General features: G+C 42.7%; 1 protein-coding gene across 2 annotated transcripts in view; it reads right to left on the reverse strand.

Annotated features, from left to right (window-relative positions):
• Window positions 1-10561, reverse strand: part of exoc3l4 (exocyst complex component 3-like 4) — a 29203-nt gene extending 18642 nt beyond the window's left edge. The window contains exons 1-9 of one of the 2 annotated variants that reach the window (XM_053433861.1): window positions 10447-10561; window positions 9438-9644; window positions 8644-8721; window positions 7234-7501; window positions 5276-5401; window positions 4974-5201; window positions 3132-3750; window positions 842-959; window positions 255-380 (exon numbers count right to left, since the gene is read on the reverse strand). In XM_053433861.1, the coding sequence (XP_053289836.1) occupies window positions 255-380; window positions 842-959; window positions 3132-3750; window positions 4974-5201; window positions 5276-5401; window positions 7234-7477 (1461 nt within the window). In that variant the 5' untranslated portion in view covers window positions 7478-7501; window positions 8644-8721; window positions 9438-9644; window positions 10447-10561. Of the gene's footprint in view, window positions 1-254; window positions 381-841; window positions 960-3131; window positions 3751-4973; window positions 5202-5275; window positions 5402-7233; window positions 7502-8643; window positions 9645-10446 lie in introns of both variants that reach the window. The other variant, XM_053433862.1, reaches the window with a different exon arrangement.
• Window positions 10562-22914: the final 12353 nt, after the last annotated feature.

Raw genomic sequence — 22914 nt, forward strand, 5'->3', positions numbered from 1 at the left:
AGATGAGTGACGTAATTTAAAGAATATTATTTATATCAAAACCCAGAACCTAAAACTAGATGAAAACCTATTTACCCACTGATCAGAGTATATCTGAATCATCAGCAGGCCTTTTTTTGTTAATGTGTTTCTAAACAGTTAAGTCACATAAATACATTTCCTCTACTATGTGAGACTATCTCGTGTGTATTTTTGGATCTTTTATGATTTTATTAATGTTCAGTGGTGAAGTGCTGTGACAGATGCTGTCGTACCGTCCAGATGTCAAAGTGGATCTGAGAGTTGAGGAGTTTCTCCTCCTTTTCTGGCTTCTTGCTTTTCGTCCAAACGTCTTCATTTTCCATTTCAATGATTCTGTCAAGTGAAGATCTCATGTCCACCTGCAGCAGCAAACACACGGGGAGAAAAACGGTTCCACAGTCAAGAGGAAGTGGAAAACTTTTATGTCTCAAATCCAGTAAATTGTGTCTACTAAGGTAAGGTAAGGCTACTTTAATGTACCTGTGGGTAGATTTGTTTTGCAGCATTAAAAAGAGTTTGATTTAAGAAGAAGTTGAAGAGTTAAAGGGTTACATTTGACAATAACATAAGGTTATTAATCCAGGAGGTTTAGAAATGCAGTGACAAACATTTACTAAACAACAAAACACCAGGAGAATCCGTCAGCTCACTTAAAAGTGTCATTTCTTTCGTATTTTTAAATATTAGGTTTTTAATTGAAAGTACTGAAAGTCAAGTATACAATAATTAAATGTTTTCATCAAATTTCTTGAGGGCTGAAATAAGAAGAGTGAATTAATGGATCCTGGTGTAAAACACTGGATCTAAGTGAGGATCAGACCTTCACTCGGCTGCAGTATGTCTCCTTCAGCTGCTCCAGGAAGTTTTCCTCCAGCTGCAGATCTTTGCTGTCGTCCCCGATCTCCGGCTGCAGAGACTCACTTCCCATGATCCTCTCGCTGCGGAAACAATAAAAGACAGAAAATATATCACAAATATTTAAAAAACTGTATAATATTCAAATTGTGGCTGTTATTTGAATCTGGAAAAGATCAAATCAATTTAAAATGAAATGGGACAAAGTTCTACAAGCATTGAAAGCTTTTATATTTATAATACATGGAAGTCTCTGTTGAAAGGGTAAATTATGTCAGTACTCAATATAAATGATTATATATCTACATGTCTATGAATATATGAGCTGGTCAGAACATACTGGGTTGAGTTTGTGTTTTAAAAGTTGTTTGGTTTTGTTTAGACAATGTTGTGGGTTTTTTGTTGAAGTGGTTTATAATGAGAAATACAAAAAAAAGACACTTTATTGTCGCTTTGTTGCTACAAACAATATTTGAAAATAGCGATGAGATTTAGGGAATATTATAAAAATATGTATTTACATAAATAAAAATATAAACATGTAATAAATATAAGGTGTAGAAGTAGAAGTTGAATGTATAGAAGGGAATACATAAATAAAGAAATGTGGATTCATTCAGTGAACGGACCATAAATATATAATCAGCAGCATTATATGAAGAATTCATAATTTCTTCAAGTTCATAATAATTCGATCAATTGCCAAAGTTAAGTGTTTATAATAATATCTTGAATCTTATCTGTATTGAATGTTATAAAACAGTATATTCAAAGGTTTATATTTTATTAAAACATATTTAGATGCTACTTTACATAATCTGTGAGAAATGTGGGCATGACCTAATTTCATGTTTCCATCACGGCCTCAAGAGAGAGTTGAGCCACGTGTTCTTGTTTCAGATCAGCTGTTTATTTATGGTTCCAGAATGTTGTTTCTAGCACAGCTTTTATTTTTGTTGGTTTGTTATGGCCTGATTCTGCCTCTGTTTTTATTAACTTGTTCCCCTGATGGAGCGGGGGGGGGGGGGGGGGGGGGGGGGGGGGCAAACATCTCTGCACCATCTGTGAGCTGATCTTCACGTGGGCGGTGGACAGGAGTTCTATTACATGTGTTTGTGTTTTATTACATGTATTTGTGTTTTATTAAATGTGTTTGTGTTTTATTACATGTGTTTGTGTCTTATTACATGTATTTGTGTCTTATTACATGTGTTTGTGTCTAATTACATGTGTTTGTGTCTTATTACATGTGTTTGTGTCTTATTTCGTATGTTTGTGTCTTATTACATGTGTTTGTGTCTTATTACATGTGTTTGTGTTTTATTATATGTGTTTCTGGGTATTTCCTGTGAGTTTAGACAATCAGACGTACTTCTGTTACTTTATGATATATGTATGAGGAATAATATTCTACTATAACTACTATTATACTGTTATAATTATGCTCTCCTTATTATTTATATTTGGATGATATATCTTTACTTTAATTTCTGTGCTTTTTATTAGCATTATGATATTTTTAATGCTAATTCGATTTTTCAATTGATTGATATTTATAAACTTAAGTATTTTTTTATATTCTTCATACTTTAGGTGTTGGTCATGATTGTATAAGTATATCTATTTTAGTTATTTTTTATACATACACATAAATAAAAGCTAGAACCACCACTGTGTTTACCTGTATGAATATATGTATTATATACCTATAAAAATATGATCCAGATTGTAAAGAGGTTGTTAAACCATTAACCTCTTTAAAGTCCCAGGATTCACAGCAGACAGGTTTTTAAAGGTGTTAAATCCAGCGGATGAGGAATCCTGAGTTTGAATCCCTCGTGAGTCGATCACCTGCTGGAACCTCGGTGGTTCTCATTCTGTGCTGTTGATGGTTTTTGATATTAAAAGGAAGAAAGAAGCTCTTTGGGGAAACAGAGGAGAAAAAGGAAAGTGTGTGCGTGTGTTGTGTGTGTCTGTGTGTGTGTGAGTGTCTATCTGTCCGTCTGTCCTCTGCAGATCTAAAGAAACTTTTCTGAAGGTTTGTCAGATCCTGCTGAGCCTTGGTTGGTTTCAGGAACTTCCACGTTCTCCTAATCTTTTAGACCTGGAGTCCTCGTCCATGTTTTATATTCAGTTGATGGCTCCTGCACTGATAGCATCGTGTTGAGCTGCCTGCTGATACCTGAACCCTGTGTTCTTCTGAAACCCGGGAGCAGAACCCTCAGTCACTTGATGGATGAGAACCTGTCACTGACCTCTTGTAACTGTTGATGATCCAGTTCAGCAGAGCGTACAGGTCCTTCGCCTCCGTCACCTGCTGCTCCAGCTTCTTCAGGTGCTGGCCCACGACTCTGTGGTAGCTCCTCACGTAGGTGCTGAACGCTCTGAAGCTGGGGGGGTAGGACCAGCGCAGCTCCCTCTTCACGTTCTCCAGGTCCTCCACGATGGCCTTCCCCAGCAGGCCCAGGTGAACGGCCAGCCAGGAGGTGTTCTGCTCCTTCTGCTCCAGGTGAACGCTCGACACCTTCACCTGCACGCCCTCCCCCACCGCCTCCCTCCAGGCCTCCATCCAACTGTCCGGCAGCCCCCCCACTTCCTCGGCTCTCCTCTCCTCCTCCTGGATGATGCGGGCCACGGGGACCAGCAGCCCCTTGTTCCTGGAGGGAAGAGAGTTGGCATCACGCACTATGCCGTTGACCTTCTTCCTCAGGTCCCCGTAGAGGAGGTTGAGGTCCTTCTCCTTCTTGACCAGCTCTATGGGCGAGTCCTCTCCACAGCGCTCCAACTCCTGCTGGAACTCCTGACGCAGGGCGAGCAGGTTCAGGTACGCCTCCTCCAGCACCTCCATGTCGATCAGCTTACTGATCTGCATCACTGCAAAGACACACAGTGGAGAGTTGATGTCACTCACACACACACAAAACACGACAACAGCAAAGACTAGTATAGAAGAAATAGAGCAGATTCTGCTTTTGGCCTCAAGTTCTCCAACCTGTGATCATGTGACTGGTCAGAAACGTTTGTAGAAGAATAGGAGGGGAGAAAGAGGAGGAAGAGGAGGAAGAGGAGGAAGACGTCCATGCAGCTTAACTAATAAAGGGCTGAACAAGAGGAGGAAGGAGGAAGACAGACAGTGAGTCAGTGTCTAAACTCGAGCTGAACCTCTGTGTGTAAGATTCTTATCTTTGCCTGTTGCCAAAACAGAGGCAGATAAAGAAAAGGTTGAATGTACGGACAGAGAACGAGTCAGGAAGTGAGAGAAGGTCGTGTTCCTGAGAAATTAAAACATAAGGAGTTAGAGAAATATTCCTTAAAGGGGCTTCTACACGTTAATTTGGGTATCAGGCATGTCCACCGTCCCAAAAACTCTGGAAAAAAAGAACTAGAGGTTCCTCTATGTCAGAAACGATACGCTAGAGTGCGTCCAATGGGATTACGACCAAAATAAACGTCATAGTCACACCATGCCCATGTAAGGAGTCTCGCTACATGGCCTTGGACGATAACGGTAGCCGGGCTCCACTCGACCGGTTAGCTCCCGAGCTAACGCTAGCCGGGGGGAGCCCCTAGCGAGCCCGGTCCCCCGGCTAGCGTTAGCTCACGAGCTAACCGGGCCTGTGGGGGGGTGGGGGAATTAAAACAGGTCAATCTGAGGAGGGCTGTTTAGGACAGGGTAAAAAGGTGCTGTTTTAAATTATCCTTGTGGTATTTTGACCAAAATATGTTACAGACATTTCATTAAGACCCCAAGGAACCATATCAACTGTGGTGAAATGGGCTTAACATGTCCCCTTTAAGTGCAGTCGAGGCTTCTTCTCAATAATTAAATCAACGGCTGCCGTGTGAATATGGTCCAGACAGTTATTCTGTGTCTTGAGTTATACTCTGGAAAATTCAGTCTGTTGTTTTCAGCCCATTTGGAGCAACTGACCTCGGACCTGATTTGTGTTCTCACATTCAGCCGCTCTGGAACATGTCTGGACTCAAGGTCAGGTCTGAGAACAGCTTTTGTTTCACGTCTCTGTGTCAGTGTGTGTTCAGTGACCGCCACCAAGGTGCCTTTGAGCAAACCCTCTGTTATAAGAACCATATGGTACCTGACAGAGGTGTGTGGGGTAAGTCTGGCAGCGTGTACATCTCCTCTAACTCCTCCTCCACCTCCTCCTCGGTCTTCTCCTCCCTCTGCTCCTCCTTTGGGCCCTCGCTGACGGTTGGGAGCAGCTCCTGGCGGCTGCTCGGCTCCTTGTCCTTCTTGGAGACCAGATTCAGGCTTCGACGTAACGACCTTCTCATGAAAGACTCACCAGACGACGACATGTTGGGATCTGAGGATGGAAAACAATCAATGACACGCTGGTACTGACCCGGGAAGGATTTCTGGTCTTGTGATTGGTCTCACTTGTCTTCGAGCGCTTTATAGGATGGCTCGTCTGTGAGGTGGCATCGCCTTCGTCTTCCTCTTTTCTCTGGAAGAAGCTCCCGATGTTCTTCAGAGGAGAGACAGCCTGAGAGCCAGCGCTCGGACCTGAGAGAGAGAAGTGAAAACACCTTTCAGTCCGAGTGGCTCGACAGCTCCTGGTCCCACAATCACATCAAGTTTCATATTTACACTTCAGGTGGTGCGTGTGTGATTTGGCTTCACTCTCTCAACTGTGACCTGGAGATAAACCCTCTGGGGAAGCAGAGGCTGAGTCATGATGAAAACTCTCATGTTTGTTTGGCTCAGACCCAGAATGAAAAGTAAAAGTCACCAGTGGAGATTTGGGCTTTTCCTCCATCACTGTCTAGTTGTTATAGTTTCAAAACTAGAGATGATAATAATTTCTTCATTATATAAACTAATAATTATACTTTAATAACACGTAACAAGCAGTACTTGTATGCATCTCGCCGTGTAAAACAATCTTCCTGGATCCACCCTTTTTATCTGGATCAACTCTTTCCCAACCTCGGCAAAACATGTTATTGAAACCAGTTCTGCAGTTTGTGGGTAAACCTGATAAACAACCAATCAGGAGACATCAGCTCCATGGCTGTGGTTAGTAAAAACCAGTTTAAAGTTTTCTACAGTGATATTCAGATGGTGGAGGTCAGAGAGAGGTTTCTAGAGCAGCAGCAGGTTGTGTGTTTTAATGGTTCTCGTGTCTTTTCTCTTCTTGATGCACCACGTTCCCACTCTGTCTCTCCTCCCACTCACTTCACCCACAGCTCCGTGGAGAGGGTTCACGTTCTGCTCAGAGGCCGAGGTGTGAACGTGTTCATGTCAGGAGAGTCACTGGGAGGCGGCGCGTTGGAGCAGCGGTTTACACTGTCCCCTCACGGCAAACAGGTTCTGGGTTCAAATCTCAGTTTGTCGTTTCTGTGCAGAGTTTTAGTTTCTCATTGTAATTTAGGGAATAAAGAATTGAGTCTGTCACACGTACGTCCTGTTGTCATCACCTATGTGGACGGAGTCTACCTGTACTGGACTCTGATTGGTCCGTAGACGGAGGCTGACGTGGCGTCAGTTGAATGAAGAGCTTCATCTGGTTGCCATGGCAACATCATGACGGTATTACCAGCAGAACCAGCACCTTCAGGTACTCCACTGTACTACAGTACTAAAGTACCCCACAGTACTCAACTGTACTTCAGTACTCCACTAACTTCAGTACTCCACTAAAGTACTACACAATACTACAGTACTCCATAGTAATCCACTGTACTACAGTACTACAGTACTCCACAGTACTACTGTAATACAGTACTAAAGTATCTCACAGTATTCAACAGTACTCCACAGTACTCCACAGAACAACAGTACTCCACAGTACTACACAATATTCTACAGTACTCCCCAGTACTACAGTACTCCACTCCAGTTCAAATGCACCAAATGAACGTACTCGTGATTCAAACATTATATCATTGGAGGTGAAGACTGTAGCTTCTTCTTCTTCTTCTTCTTCTTCTTCTTCTTCTTCTTCTTCTTCTGCCTCTTCTTCTTCTTCTATTATTTAATTCTGGGATTTCTGGGATTGGTCCAAAAGTACAAACTATCAAAGCAGTGTTTTCACTGGTACCGAACAGAACCCTGGTTCAGTTTGATCCAGACCCAGAACTCCTCTTCTGCTGTGAGGAACCTTTCACACCTGATGTTTTGGGTCTGGAACCAAACAAGCTGTAAAACCCCCGTGACACTAAATCCTGTGAGAAGTGAAGTGACTGAACTTTCTGAAGCTGTTCTGACTGTTTACCAAACAAGTCTTCAGACTCTGAATGTCTCCTCATGTGTCCTCCTGCTGACCTTCAGAGGACCTCACTGTCCCTGCACCTCCTTTCACAGCAGCTTTCCATAACAACCCTGATGATACTCACTGGGGGACGGAGGCGGCTGCGACCCCGACTCGTTTCCAGCTGTCTCTCCTTTACGCGTGACCTTTGACCCTTTGCCTGGTGACAGTGGGCTCTTCTCCGCAGCGCGTCGTAGGCTCATCCTGATCGACTGCATCCTGCCCAGTGGCTGCTTCCCGCCGCCATCAGTCGGCGTCTTCCCGTTGCTCTTGAGGGACACACTGTCCTCGTCCGGGCTCTCAGTGGAACTCTCCTTCATGTCTGACATCTCAGTGCTTTAAAAATCCTCCAGCTGTGAGAAGAAGAAACGTGACATGAGAGGTTAGAGGCAGCAGAGGAGCAGCTCTGACACGAGCCTGAGGGAAACTGAAGCTGTGGGGTTCTTAGTCATCGTGACTCTGATCGGTTTGTTTACAGAAAACACGACAACCTGCCGGAGCAGTTCCTCCCAACATCCTGGTGTGAAGAGGAAATCTATGGAAACAGTGTTTTAAACTCCAAAGACATTTACACAGAAGTATGATACCTCAGATTTATAGTTTAAAATCTCCCTGTGGCCTCAGAGTGTCCAGAGAAGAGTTGGTGTCTCTCTTTGTGTAATGAGATTTATTTAAGGTTAAATCGACCACAAGTCTCATCATTAATTTAACATATAGACATTAATATTGTTCCTGAGAAGTTTAGTTCTGAACCCTGAAGCAGTGTTGATTCTTTTTATCTTTAATTTCATCAGTGTTTCATTGAAGCTGTTCTTACCTGCTGATTTGTTAAAGTTAATATTCTCATATATATTATAATATTCATAAAGTCTCTATTTTAAGCCAACATTTAACTGTCTGTCTTGTCTATGAACGTTTTTAAATATGTGAAAACTGATAATAAGTTTCTATGATATAATTTAGTTTTCACATATTTGACACCAGTATGTGGTTCTAAAATTAATATTGAACTTTATTTGTATAGCCCTTTAAAAAAAAATCTCAGCAATGTGCTTGACAGACGTAAAAACTGAAAATACTTGCAATGCAAATACTTAATTCAAAACAATAGATTGAATAAAGCCATTTATTTGAATAGAAAATATAATTATAATAATATTGTTTATTTTCTATTTACTTTCAGTTTTCTTTTTTTCAGTAAACAACGTGCAGCAGTAAAGTCTTATTTTAACTGTGACCGTAAACCAGCACTAAGCTGAGTTGTGTTTCACAGGCGTGTCTCAACTTGTCTTTATCTTTAAGACAAATATGAATCAGCGGTTTAAAAAAACTGAATCTGTACCTGAACAGAGCAGCATTGTTTTTCCAGAGCGTCACTGATTAACCAAACCTGTCACCCTTTCTAAAACCCTCTGGACGTACAAGCTCTATTAAATAAAATATTTAACTGTGAACAAACCAGTAGAAATGCACTTTAACAAACGTGTCTTCTTACCTGTGTGTCGCTCAGGTGAGTAACCGCTGCCACTGGTTCTTCCTCTTTTGAATCCTGCACTTTCACTTTCTGTGAAAACTGGATTCAGGTGGAGTGAAAGTGTCAGAGCGAATGGAAAAGAAGGAGGTTAGAGTTTGAGGGTTAAAGAAAAAGCAGAGCAGCCAGTGTGTCCTGATTCAAAGATCAGATCCTGAGTCAGCCAGAGGACGAGTTAATGATTAGACAGAAATAACCTGAAGGACTTTTTCTTCACACGGTTGAGATTCACTGCAGCAAACCTTTGTCCAGGTTTGTTTAAAACCCAGATCAGTTTACAGGGAGATTGTGTTTTCATTCCTCTTTTTAAACCTGGAATGTGGCTTGAAAGCATGTGACCGTGTTGCCTTTAAGAAACCCTGTAAACTCCTGTTTCAAGGTTACGAGTCATAAAGGCTTTATTAATAAGTGATGAGTGAAGGACTCAGGTACCTGTACTTGTTTTATTCATTCAGGATCTTTTATGCTTTTTTTACCCTTCAGATTTCTTTATTTCTAAGATTGTTAAGAGAGAAGATTAATAATAATATAGAAAAAATTATAATAACTTATATTTGTATGGCTTCTTTTAAGGGAGCTTAGGACACTTTACATATTTAAGGGGAAAGGACAAATTTAAGGCGACAGAGACGAGGACAGATTGAGATGAATCAGAGAAACAAGCTGGATTGTTGGTCCAGTTTGTGTCATTGTGTGTCTTTGCCCTCCTCCCCCGCCGTGTGAGGTCAAAGTGTCGTCCTGGTTGAAATTATACAAACCACTCAAGAGGATTCCACCTCACTTCCTCCACCAGAGGGTGATGGGGGCCATGTTTGATTCAGCCCCAGAAGATGCTGCTGGTGTGTGCGTGTGTGTGTGTGCGTGTGTGTGTGTGTGTGTGTGTGTGTGTGAGGCTCCGTCCTCGTCTTCTAATCCCAGCAGATTGAAGTTAGCTCCAGTTCCATGGAGACGCTGAGACCAGTTTCCTGTGCAACACAGATCTGACATCAGCTGCAGTCCAATGTTTCCGGTCCAGACGAAAAGCATCGTGACCAGCTGCTCCATCATGTGTGTGTGTGTGTGTGTGTGTGTGTGTGTGTGTGTGTGTGTGTGTGTGTTTGTGTGTGTGTGTGTGTGTGTGTGTGTGTGTGTGTGTGTGTGTGTGTGTGTGTTTGTTTGTGGGGGGGAATACAGTGAGCGGATTAAAGATCTATGGAAGTGAACCAGTTGTCCAGCTGGTATCTATAGTGTCAGCAACAGCTTAACAGGAAGTCACCACTTCCTGTTTTCATCCTGATCCCTCATCATTTATTAATGAGACTCAGTAGTTTCATATCAACTTTCATACAGAAAACAAGTGACAGATTTTTCAACAAGTTTCTTAAGCTTTCAAATTAGTGCAGGGGAATAAAAAGTTAAATTTTCCTTCTGAAATCAGAAACCGACTTTCCACCACAGTTGAATAACAACAATTGACACTACAACCAAACATAACTATGATATAAAATCTCTTATTATTTAAAAGTGTAAATGTCTGCGGCTACTGGGATGTTTAAAACACACTTACTATATTTAGTTTTGTCTGATGTCAAGAGTTGTATCTTTAAATCATCTGTACTTTCTTATATGCATCAAATCTAGCTCTTCATATTCATTGATCCCAACCTGGGAAATCCCTGAAGTAGTTCTTATAAACGAGGTGATTTATCTGAAACACTCTGAATCTAAATTTAAAATCAACAGTAGAGCAGAACCTGAACTTCCAGCTACATTTTAATAATCACTTACATTCACCAGTTTGTTTCTGGTGGAACTGGTTCTGCAGAGAATCCTGGGATTTCCACCGTGGCAGCTGTAGTGCACAGGCTTCAGATTAGTGTTGCGTAATGGAGGCAAAGCTGTGGCGTGAATGATGTGTGTGTGTGTGTGTGTGTGTGTGTGTGTGTGTGTGTGTGTGTTGTGATACACACAAGCTTAGCTCATGGTGAATGTTCAATTGCAGCTCTATAAAACCTGTATTGTTCTTATCTGAGCAGAGAGATGATGATGTCCTTGTGTTTGTTGTGTTGTGTTGTGTTGTGTTGTGTGAAACAAACAACATGTGATCCTCGACCTCAGTGATTTACTCTGAGTTTCTATTCATTCAGACACCAGGGTTCATTTCATGATTTTATTAAAAAAGAATTTCAAATTGGTTTGAAATTTGAATCCCCCTGGTTTAACCTTGTGGTCGAGTGTAGATGAATGTGTACTTTTGGATTGTGCGAGTGAAACAAAGCCAACAAACCTTTTGTGTTGTTCTCTCCTAATAAACTAATATGTTGAATTATTCACGACGTTGTGTTGGATTAGACTGAGCTGCTGTGAATGTGTGTCATGCTGCAATTATCTGGTATCCAAGTTGTCAGAGTGGCGGTTCTGCACCCTGACACCCACACACACACACAGACACACACCGTCTGCCGCCCACAGCTCGGTGTTGTGTCACCATGAACCCGTGGGCAGCCCCGGAGCGAAGAGGAATCCTGACACTGGATTATTACCAGTTGAACGCTCTGACCATCGATATATCAACCAGCGTGGACCACACTGGTTCTGGAAAAGAGACACAACTGCTCCAAAATATATATATAAAGATATATATATATATATATATAGATAGATATATAGATATAGATAACTCTTTAAATTCAGGCTGGATGTTGCTCGGCTGTCTGGCACCGTTGTCTTGAAGGTTTACTCCCCCCCCCATGAAGCTGTAAAACCCTGTCAACCTTCCCATCAACTTGCCCGGGGGCGTTTCAGCTGAGTTCCAGCCGTCAGTCTGTCTGTCACCCCCCCCCCCCCCCCCAGAGCTCGTCCTTCTCCTGACTGACTCCCGGTTGTTCTGCATCTCAGCCGTCGTGATGCTGAAGGATGAAGTGAACATCTGTGGGAAGAATGGAAGAGTTAGCATCATCAACCTGTAGCTTTAGCTCAGTAGCTTGTGTGTCAAGCTTCAACATTCAGAAATGAGATATTGAATAGATTCCAGATGAAAGTGAAAGTCAACATGGGGCTGATGACGGGAGAGACTCAGCAAAAACAAACTGAGTGAAAGACGAGAGACGTTCTTCTTCTGTTTCACTTTTCTGAGCTCAGGGGAGAAGAGAACCCCCCCCACCCCCCCGCTGTCGGAGATGGTTTATGAAAATAGATTTTTTTATTTGGGGGGGGTTAAATATGCAAAGAGAGGAGAAAAGTGAAGGAGATGAAACGAGAGAGGAAAGTGAAGCAGAGGGAAGGGAACAGGTGGAGGAGACGTGGCGCAGGAGGATTTATGAAAACTGGGTTACAGGGAACTTTGTGTTTCTTGCAAATGAGTTCACACCTGAGTCGGTCTCCGGATGACGTGAGTGCTACACACAGACAATACATAACCGTAAGAAAAAACTCACCACAGCTTTTTGGAACAGGTCCAACGTGTGATAAGAATAAGAAAACAAGAAGAACAGATTGTTTTGTGTATTAATCTTTGTTTATTAAGTTAAAAATCCCTCATTTTCTCATTGTCGGCCATAATATTGTTACCATCCAAGCAGACAATGATGTTAAATTCCCCTGAAGAAGATATCAACCTAGTGAAATGTGTTTCACTACCCACAATCCTCAGGTGTGGTAGCAGGTCCCTTATGGGCGGAGCTAAGTGCTACCGAGGAAATGTTTACAACAACCATGAAAACCACGTCCGCTACGATTGGATGGTTCAATATTACTACACTAGGTTACAACTACTATATGAAACATTACATACAAACATATTCTTTTTTATTTTGCAACCAGGTTAACTTCAACTAGAAGAAGCTGGAAGTCGCTGCAAAGGGATCATTATCTTTTTTATGTTTATTTCTGTCACATACAAATACTTCTAAAATGAATTTCAGCTCTTCGGAATATAATGTGAATATAATGAATAGATTAGTGAATATAAGATCAGCACCACAGCACTGCAGTGTGTCACATACTGGACATGCAGTGTGTCAACAGGACCAGGACAAGGACCTGGGAGTAGGACGATGGTGTGAAGTGTCCCCGTCACTGTGGAGGTTGTGTAGAGATAATGATTTGTTGCGTGTTTGTCAGCCGCAGTGTTTCTGCAATTACAACAAAATGTGACCTGTTAATTATTCAGTCATTGTAATGGTAACAGCTTTGTGTTGGTTTTGTGTTGTGTGTGTGTTTGTGTGTTGCTCTAATGAACCTCCTCCGTGGTCCTGGTATGTCACCGTCATTAACCCGAGAATTTCCTCTAAAGGTTAAAGACGAAGTTTGTCCGACAAACAATTTGTAATTTAATTAAAGCTTGTGTCTGATGGAAAAACAGAAGATTAATGACGATTGAGAAATGTTTGGAATTAATGGAAGAATTCATTGTGGATCAGTTTGAACAAAGAGCTTCTTCTGAATGTTGTCCTATAGACTGTGTCCTCGAAACACAACTGAACGCTGGATATTACCCATGATCCTCTGCTTCCTGAACCCGAAGAGCTGCAGCTGTAACAAATCCACCAAACTCTGTTCTTCATATTTTAACAGTTTCCTGCTGAATATTGAAGATCTTTTTAACTGATCTCCAGTTCAGCTTCACTCTTCAGCTTGCTGTAGCTGAATTCATTATAATACAGATTTTTACAAACAGCTTCCAAAGGGCAGGTTCTTCTAAAACTCTGGTTTTTGTGTATCCACGTGTAGATCTGAGCATCAGTAAACCGGTTTCACTGCAGCTTAATTTAGCATCACCTGGATTCTGCCCCGCCCACTATTACGTTAATCTTCGGTATCTGACAGAACATTGTTGTTGACTCTATCGCCATCTACAGGAGGTTTGATTGTTTAAGGTTAAGGTTGTGTGTTTTTTTTTAAGGAGGGAACAGTTGTTGTGCAGCTCCTGTGTCGTCAAAGACATATTTTCTCACATGTGAGGGAAACGTTGTGCGTTGGTGGAAGAAGTTTCAGAGAGAAAGACCCGGACGTCTCAAACGGAAACATTGATCGACTCGTGATGAAAAGAGAGACGAGCTAAACAAGATGGCGTCCAAATCGGAAGGTTGTCGGTTCCACGCCCTGAGCAGTGACCTGAGATCCCTGACACCTGAGTTGAGAGGCTCGGGGGAAACACAGTCTGTCACTCAGCTGAAGGGCCTCGGGGGTGTGACCTCTTCCTGCCGGCGGCCTGGCCCCCGCCATTTCATTACCAACGGGGTTGTCATGGAAACAGCCATTGGGAACTGGGCCAGCTGGAAACCATCAGCATCTCCCACAGACAGTGAACTATTGTTTCTGGAGCCCAGTTATGAGCCTAACACGAACTGAAGATTTAAAATGAAATCTCATTACGACACACACACACACACACATAGTACTGCACTCACACACACTCACACTCACACACACAGACACACACACACAGTAGTGAGACGTGCCAGCTTTCTTGCGTTGCTCCCGTGTTGCAGCATAAAGAGTTGTTAGTAAAAACAGAGCTGCTTATGCAATAGTTTGAGGAGTTGTGAGTCAGTCGGATTTAATAAAGTGTGTTTATCAGACCTGAGGCGGAAAGATGGAGACAGAAAGTTCAGATCAATTCTAACGTGAAATAACTTGAGATGAGATGATGTGCGTGCTTTTGTAAAATCGTATTATAAAGAGTATAAGAGTAAATATTCATGCTTTAGATATTATCAGTTGTGTTTAGTGTTCGTCTGGATTTTCACAGAAATCAAAAAACGTTCCTCTACTTCCTCCCACTGTCCAGAAATTAAGCAGAAATGATCCGGGACACGAACTTGTTGCACTGGTGATGTTTAATTGGAGCATGGAACATGTCTCCTCTCTGGAGGGGAGGGGAGTCTGACCCCCAAGAGAACCAGGGTTAGACCAGAACCTGCTGGAGGGTCTATGCCCCCCCTGCTTCCATGACCAGATCCTGGAAAGTTAGTGGACAAACCTCAAAACTAAATTAAAACATCCTGGACACAAACGCTTCCATCTTGACGTCATCTGGGGACTCAGCTGATGTCCAGATCCAAAATATGATGAGATGCTTTCTGAGGTGAAAACATAACCTCCTCTATGCAGGTCATGAACTTGTCTCCTTTAATTACGTTTCCAGTTACACTTCTTTATCTCTGTGAACCACATCGAATCCCCTTTGTGAGTCTGTGATCGTGTTGTACAGATGAACCTTTGTTTCCTCTCCTCTGTGCTTTGGGCTGCGAGTGAAAAACGAGTTATCTCTGCTGGCCTCACACTCAGAGTCTGGATGAGGAGCTCAGACATCTGGAGCTTCGGAGAGGAGGCGCTGCTCCTTTGCTTCGCCTGATAGGAGCCGGTGGAGCTGGTTCAGGCGTCTGATGAGGATTCCTCTCGGAGACTCTGCAGAAGGGAACCAGGGAGTTACTGTGTCCCTCATCGGGCTGGAGAAGAACCTCGGGTCCCTCAGGAGGAGCAGAGGAGCGACTGGAGTGGTGAACACCTGCTGCTCTGTGAACAGTGAAGAGGCAGCAGGCTGGAGAAGGATGGATATGTAAAGCCGGGTGTGCACTCTGGGTTCCAGCCCAGTTTGATCTGATATCTGAGTCATGCAGTGTTCAAGGTGGGGGAATCAACAGATGCTCCTGAAAGATGGAATTACTCACATGTCAGAAATGTTGTTCATGAGTCAATTCCCACAAATCAGCGACAAAAACCCAACAGTAGGGAATGTAATTCATGGCTAGAAGGGATTGAACATTAAAAAATAAAAATATTCAATGAACGGATTGTTACATTACAGGATGTAGGTAGTGATTTACAATATCATCGTCTCAAAGGTCATTTACTTTCTTTCTGAAAATGGTCTCAACCAAAATGTGTGTGTTTATATGTCCAAGCCTCTTTGTCTCTCATGTGATCAATTCAACATTTCAGTTTGTTAACAGAACCAACAAACTTCAAACTGAGTTTTAAATAACTTTTTAATGTATTTTACAGTATTTCATTAGCAGCATTTGTGTTTCTTGTGTTCTATTCTTGGATCATCAGTCAATTGTGAAGCACTTTGCACTGAACTAACACTAGAAAGGTGTTCTACAAAGATTGACTGATTGATTGATTGATTGATTGATTGATTGATTGACTGATTGATTGATTGACAGACTGACCATTGAAAACGGTGACGCCTTCTCTTTCTGGCGACTCCTTTCTGAAAACATGGACCTGAGACCTGCAGTCACGACTGTAACTTCATCTCCTCCTGTTCATTATCCAGACAAACAGATCCTGAATCTGTCGGAGATGAGATCAAAGCTCGTCAACACACAGTCTCTCACCCCAATTTGCACAAATCCATATGTCACCGCTGTGATAATGAAAATCTAACTTTAACCTGGTTTCCTCTGTGATAGGTGAAATCAACCAGGGACTCTCCACCTGTTCTCACCTGTTAAATGAGATGAACCTCTGAGTATTAATGTATTAATATGAATAAACATGCAGCTGTAAGTTTAACGTGTTCACTGGAAGTGGTGTTTGACATCACAGGTCTGCTTTCAAAGTCCTGGTCCCTGTTTGGAGGTTGAACCGCCGCGCTGGTGAACACATCAAACGCACATTCTACCTCAGATGTATTTTTATTCCCTCACCCCCTCCCCCCCCCCCCCCCCCCCCCCCCCCTACAGACACCTCAAACACACAAAGACACACACACACACACCTCAAACAATCACTCCCCTTGTCCACGCTGAATAGATCCTTTAAAGGATTTTGTCTGACCACTTTCTTTATTCTCCCCAACCGGAGGCTAATTGAGGTTGTGAAAATTAACAGAGGGAGCTGTCAGACGGGGGGGGGGGGGGATGTTGGGTGGTGGTGTAAATGAGCGCTTCCTCCTCTTTGCTTCCCAAAATAACCTGCACCCCCGTGGCTCCATCGCCCCACTGCTAAGGGCCGGGTGTCCCAGCTGTGAGACAGACTGTCACTCACACACACACACACACACACACACACACACACCATGGTTTACTTACTGCCTCCATTTTTATGTTATTACATTTTTTACATTGCTGTTTGATGAGGACAACGACAATGACCTAGGACACATGGACAGAAGAACACGGACCCTCGTGAACATGTGATCGTGAACACGTGATGCTGTAAGTTAAGGTTCACGTTTTAATTTAATGTCAAAGATGCAAATTGTTGATCAGGAAATTCTACACAAGAGGAAAAGTTTGCAGCTTCCAGGTAGAACCATGTCCTCGATATCCAGAAGTGGAGCAGAACCAATCAGAAGGTTTCACGGGGAGTCGACCCTCCTCAGGAAGGTGCTCAGCTCGCGACCCGGAGCTCGATGGAAGTGAAGGTGGAGCGCCACCTGCTGGGCGAGCTGCTCCAGGTGAAGCTCCGAGCTCCTGAACTCACCTGGACGCCTCCACCAGCAGATGGACGTCACCGGGGGGAAAGTGTAGCGCACCACAGGGGTTTGTTACAGGTTACACATCCTCTGTCTTTAGATTGTCTGCTCGGTGTTGACATGAGCGTTACACATCGAATCAAAGAAAGGATAATAATAATACTTTTAACATTAATGGGATTTAGACATTACAGGAGACATATTCCGCTCATATTCAGATTGATCATTTTTAATTAGTGTTGTTCCTGGGCGGCTGTGGCTCGGGAGGTAAAGTGGGTCGTCCACTAACATGAAGGTCGGAGGTTTGATCTCCCCGACTCCCCAAAGTGTCCTTGGGCAAGATTCTGAAACCCAACATGCACCTGAGAGCTGCATCACAATGAGCTGCTCTGTTTCCTGTCCGGGGGGGGGGGGGGACGTCTTTATGAAACACTGGAGGAAAGAAAGTTTCATACGTCTGCTTGAGGTGAAGTTTCACTAGTAGTAGAGTCCAGCAGGTCTCTGATGGACATGAAGTATATCATGGTATTTTCATATTCATATAATCCCAGACAACATGTATCTGCCTTCCATCTCATATCAGAAGTATTATGTGTACTTTTACAGGGAGGCACACATCTGCATTTCTGAACCTGAGTGGACTCAACATGTAAATAACAGGAGGTGGTGGATGTGCTGTGAAGTTCAGGATCAGTTTGAACTTTTCCCGAGGAGCAAATCACACAGATATCACTAAATTTAGAATTTTATAAATATTAGAATTTTCTGTGCAGGATTATCGCAGGATTGAACTGATACAAGATGAAAGGTCAGTTACCAGTTACCTCAGTTCCACCCGGTGCTGTGGGGAACATGCAGCTCTGTGGAGGAGGTTACCAGAGGCTGCAGATTGAAATGTCGTGATGAACTCTCGAGCTGGAAAGACTCTAAATAATGGATGCAGCGTCATCAGCTCCGTGTCGTGAGGACGGGAGACGAGAGGCGGAGACTCAGCCTGAGACGCCCCGAGGCCCCGAGGCTCTTTGTGACCCGCTGCGTCTCCGAGGCTGTGAGAGGAAGACACCATGATATTTACTTTACAGCAGAATAGGTCAAGAGAACCGCTCGGTAAATGTCGCCTGCTTCACCTGATCTGTAGCAGCAGCAGCTTCATGAGACCCCCCCCTGATAGAAAATGATCCTAAAGTAAAAAAACAACACAACTTTCAGGTTATGATCTATTTTGTGTCTTCTCCTCTGTCACCAGTCTCTAGTCAGACGACACCAGGACATGAAGGAGCCGTGTCACCACTCCACTGCAGTGTGACATCCCACCATCATGGTGTAAATGGAGAAATGTGTTAATGTGTTGAGCTCTGTGGCCCTCAGCGTCAGGTCATCCCCCCCCCCCACGCTGTCGGCGGGTGAATCTGTGGCTCTGCGGCCAATCACAGGCCATCTGTGGAAAACTCATGTCTGCTTCCTCTCAGCCAGCGGGTCACGGACGAGTCTTCTGGACCGAAAGTTGTGCGTCTCCAACAGATTTGTGTTTCACAAAGTGGTTCCCGGTGGATGAAGGTTGTTTTGTAATGATGTTGCTTTTCAACTTTAACAGTTTATCAGAATAGAAGGTATCAAACCAGATTCAGAACTAAAAGATGAAGAGTTCTCCAGATGTGTGAGCTACACATTTCTGGAATTAGTTGTTTCATAATTATTTCAATGGTTTTAGAGTTTTAAGACCAAGACAACAACAAATCTAACTTGTGTCACATCATCACAACAACGAAGCTCATGATGAAACCAGGTGTTTCTCTCAGACGCAGATATTCAGACTCTCTCAGTCTCAGTCTTTATAAAAGCATCGTGTTCAGTGGGTGGAGACAGACCCCCCCCCACCCCCCCCCTCCACCTGCAGAGCCGCCCCATCTAAAATTGATTACAGTGACATTTACTATTCATAGAGAAGGTTACTAGAGTAACCCTGTGCCGTGACGCAGGCTTGAGTGGAACATTATTCCCAAACAAGTGAAGAGGAGCTCTCTTCTCTCAACGAGTGTGTGTCAGAGCTGAACAACACACTGGTTGTGTAATTATGAATAATGTGCAACACACAGTTGTTCTGTTTGTTCCTGGATCTGTCTCGAAAATGAGAAAACAGAAAGATGGAGGAGACGGTTTAAATTATTACTGGAGGATGAATAATGTTGTGTTTTGATCTTCTTCACACACGAGACAACACATTTACAGCGAGTTGATTACAACTTCTTTGTGCGTTCACCTTGTGACTGATTTGTTTTTCTCTCACGGTTTAGAATATAGAAATTTGTATTTAGAGCTTTAGAGGATTCAGGCTCCTGATTGGTCCAGTTTAACTTTACATCAGCGTTATGTTAAGTATTAAACCTCTGATCTTTACACAGGCGGAGGGGGGGGGCAACATGTGTGTAACCATGGCATCAACACTCATCCATCCTAAACGAGCACAATGAGCCACTAGAGGAAAACACACTGTTCTGTTTGCTCTTTTTATTTATGAATTATTATTGAGTTAAAAGATCCGTCCTGTTTAATTCCTGCTGGTTCGACAGAGTTTCCTCTAGCAAAAACATCTCGATGCCCCCTGGTGGCTGACTGCAGTGTAGGTGATGGTCCCTGCCTCCTCCGTGTTAGCAGATGGGACTTGGACCATACCAAAAAGTGTACGTACATGGGATATACATTTAAATATGATTTTATGCTATAAAGGCAAGAAGGTTTCCAGTTTGAATCCTAGGCTTGTTCTCCTGAATATCTGATTAATCTCACAATGTTTGTTAAGCATGTCACCATATTCGATTAATCAAATGAAATACTATTAATAATACTTCATTTTAAACAAGAACTCCCAATGAGACGACTTTTTATATTTAACTAAACTCTTGGATATATATTTCTAATATTGAATTTAATTCTATATTCTCCACAATACCTTTGAGTAAAAGCTTCATGATGTGGAGGAGCTGGGAGACGACGGCCCCAGTTGAAAGAGCCGTTTGAAGCCAGCGGGGGAGAGAGATGAAAGTCCCGGCCCAGCTCACTTTGACATCATCACAACACAACTCCCTCACATCACTCAACTCTAATGGCTGCGTTAAAAGGTACTTTTAAATACGCAGGTTTACAAGTGGCCGCCGGCTCCCTCCGTCGGGTCTTTGTTCCAAATGGAACATGAATGAATTCTGCATAATGAAGCGGAGGAGAAGCAGCCGGACAATGAGGAGGTGGTTCACGTCCGGCCCCACGGAGCTGAGGCAAAAGCTTTTCAGGAGAAATACTCAAATCCTTCAAAGATGGAAATATACAAATACATGGTGGAGACATGCAGTTTGGTTCTGTTGCATTTAATTTGAAATTTGAATAAAAAGAAAGGAAGGGAACAAGGAGGAAACAAGGAAGGAAGAAAAGAAGCGATGGAGAAAAGAGGACAGGACAACATTAATATTAATTGAGAATATTAATATGAATTAATCCTCCCGAGGACATGTCTGAAAAGGACTTTATTCAGACTATTGTCTTAATCCTGCTAACATCAGATTATTGGTGTCGATGTAAACGTGCTCATTGTCTCTCTGGCCCCTTCACGTAAATGTTCCCACATCTGATGGAAGCAGAGACTCATCAGATCATAATTTACTTTAATAAACTTTAATGTTTATTTACACTCTGTTGATCTTCACAGTGAATCTTGTCTCAGGGTTTTTCTCTCTGATCCCGGCGGCGTAGAAACAAACGTTGAAAGCTTCCACCTTTGAGCGAATGATGTGTGAAGCATGATCGAGACACTTCCTCTGGAAAACAGCTCCTGACATTTGAGAGATAATTGACACTGTACCCCCCCCCCCCCCCCCGCCTCGTTCTCCCAGGAGTGACCCCACTTGCTCCGATGAAGTGCTCTTCACGAGGCTGTCGCCCGTCAGCCCAAAGGTCAGATCCAGAGAGCGAAGCAGGAAATAAGATGAAGATGAATCCATCCATCGCCCCCCCCATGCATCCAGACATCAATCTGACCTTTAACTGTGGATCAGCAGCAACAGACCATCAAAGTGCTGGAGCGCCGGTCGTCTGAGACAGAGACCGGATCACAAACACCCACAGATCTGATATCGTTCTCTTCTAACCTGACTCACATGATCAATTCACTGTTTTAGTGTCTTTTAAAACTAATAGTGTGAAGATCACAAGCTGTGGGGCAGCAGAACGGAGACATGTCGATTATAAATCTATTCTATAAAAAACACAATGTCTTTCTGGGACAAGAGAATATTTGTTATATTTCTCATGATGAATTAATCATCAAAATTATTCTAAGATAATCAGTGAATCATCTTTTCTTCACATCCTCATTTTACAGCTGATGTTTTTAATGTGATTTGGAAAAATATAGAATCTGATGAAACGATTGATAACAACGAGTCTCTGAGGTAAGTTTTTAAATCACTTCACAGCACTTTGTGGTACGTTGTGTATCTTTGTGGTTATGTTGTGTCTCTTTCAGGTTACATTGTGTCTCTGTGGTTACGTTGTGTCACTTTGTGGTTACATTGTGTCTCTTTGTGGTTACGTTGTGTCACTTTGTGGTTACATTGTGTCTCATTGTGGTTACGTTGTGTCTCATTGTGGTTACATTGTGTCTCTTTATGGTTATGTTGTGTCTCATTGTGGTTACATTGTGTCTCTTTGTGGTGACGTTGTGTCTCTTTGTGGTGACGTTGTGTCTCTTTGTGGTGATGTTGTGTCTCTTTGTGGTTAGATTGTGTCTCTTTGTGGTGATGTTGTGTCTCTTTGTTGTTTTCATACTGATCTTTATCCAAGTCATTAAACTACAGATGAACATGTTGGATCCAGATGTGTCTCAGCGTCACTAGAACCCAGCAGCTGTTCTCACCTGATGTTCCACAGACGTCTTTAAACGCCACAGACTCACAACCAGTCAGAAATAAACCAAGGTTCAGAAACTGGGACATTAAATCAACATTTAAACCATTTAAGAATTTTCAAAAAAGTTTATTAGTTGTGCAATAATTTAGGTTTCCAGTATGTTTAAAAAATGTCATGTCAGTAACAAGCGAGTCACACTTCAAATACACTGGTTCCTGTTAATTCTGTCGTCTATAACAAAATGTGCTGCTTTTAAATTCCTATAGCTCAAACATCTTCAGTTAAACAGAACACGGTTACTTTCCCTTTAGGTCCTACTGCACGAAGACGATGCCTACACATCAGAATATATCATAGAATATAACAACATCAAATAAAGTGACAGATTTGTTCTTCATCAAATTCTGCTCCTCAAAAACACCGTAGCTATTATCACAAAGTGAACAGTGAGACCAGGATCACCAGACTACAGCAGTGAGCACTCCACACACAGAGAGGTCACTCACATCTAAGAGTGAAGCCTGTGATACAGCAGCTACCATCAGTAACAGCAGGCGTATGGCACAGAGGACTTAAGACTTTTAGAAACATGTGTCCAGATGTGGAGACGACACCGTGGACACCTGGACGGAGACGGCTCGGAGCCAGAGACAGAAAATTAACTTTATCAAATAAAAAAAAGGTTTGTTGTTATAAAAATCACAGAGCTGGAATGTGACAGGGAAAGTGGGACATTAAAACATGTCGGCTGCCAAAAGATCTTTTCCTCATTTCCCACAGAGCCGGACCGATCTTTAAAGATTCAACACGATAACAAGGAGTAAAAAATCTTTGAAAACCTGATCAGCTGATATTTGTATTAAAAGAATTGGCAGTGATTTCTAAGATGTTGTTATCAAACCCTAAAGATACAGAAACGAAAATAACCA

The sequence above is a fragment of the Pleuronectes platessa genome, chromosome 11, assembly GCF_947347685.1.
Source record: "Pleuronectes platessa chromosome 11, fPlePla1.1, whole genome shotgun sequence".
Taxonomy (NCBI): Eukaryota; Metazoa; Chordata; class Actinopteri; order Pleuronectiformes; family Pleuronectidae; genus Pleuronectes; species Pleuronectes platessa.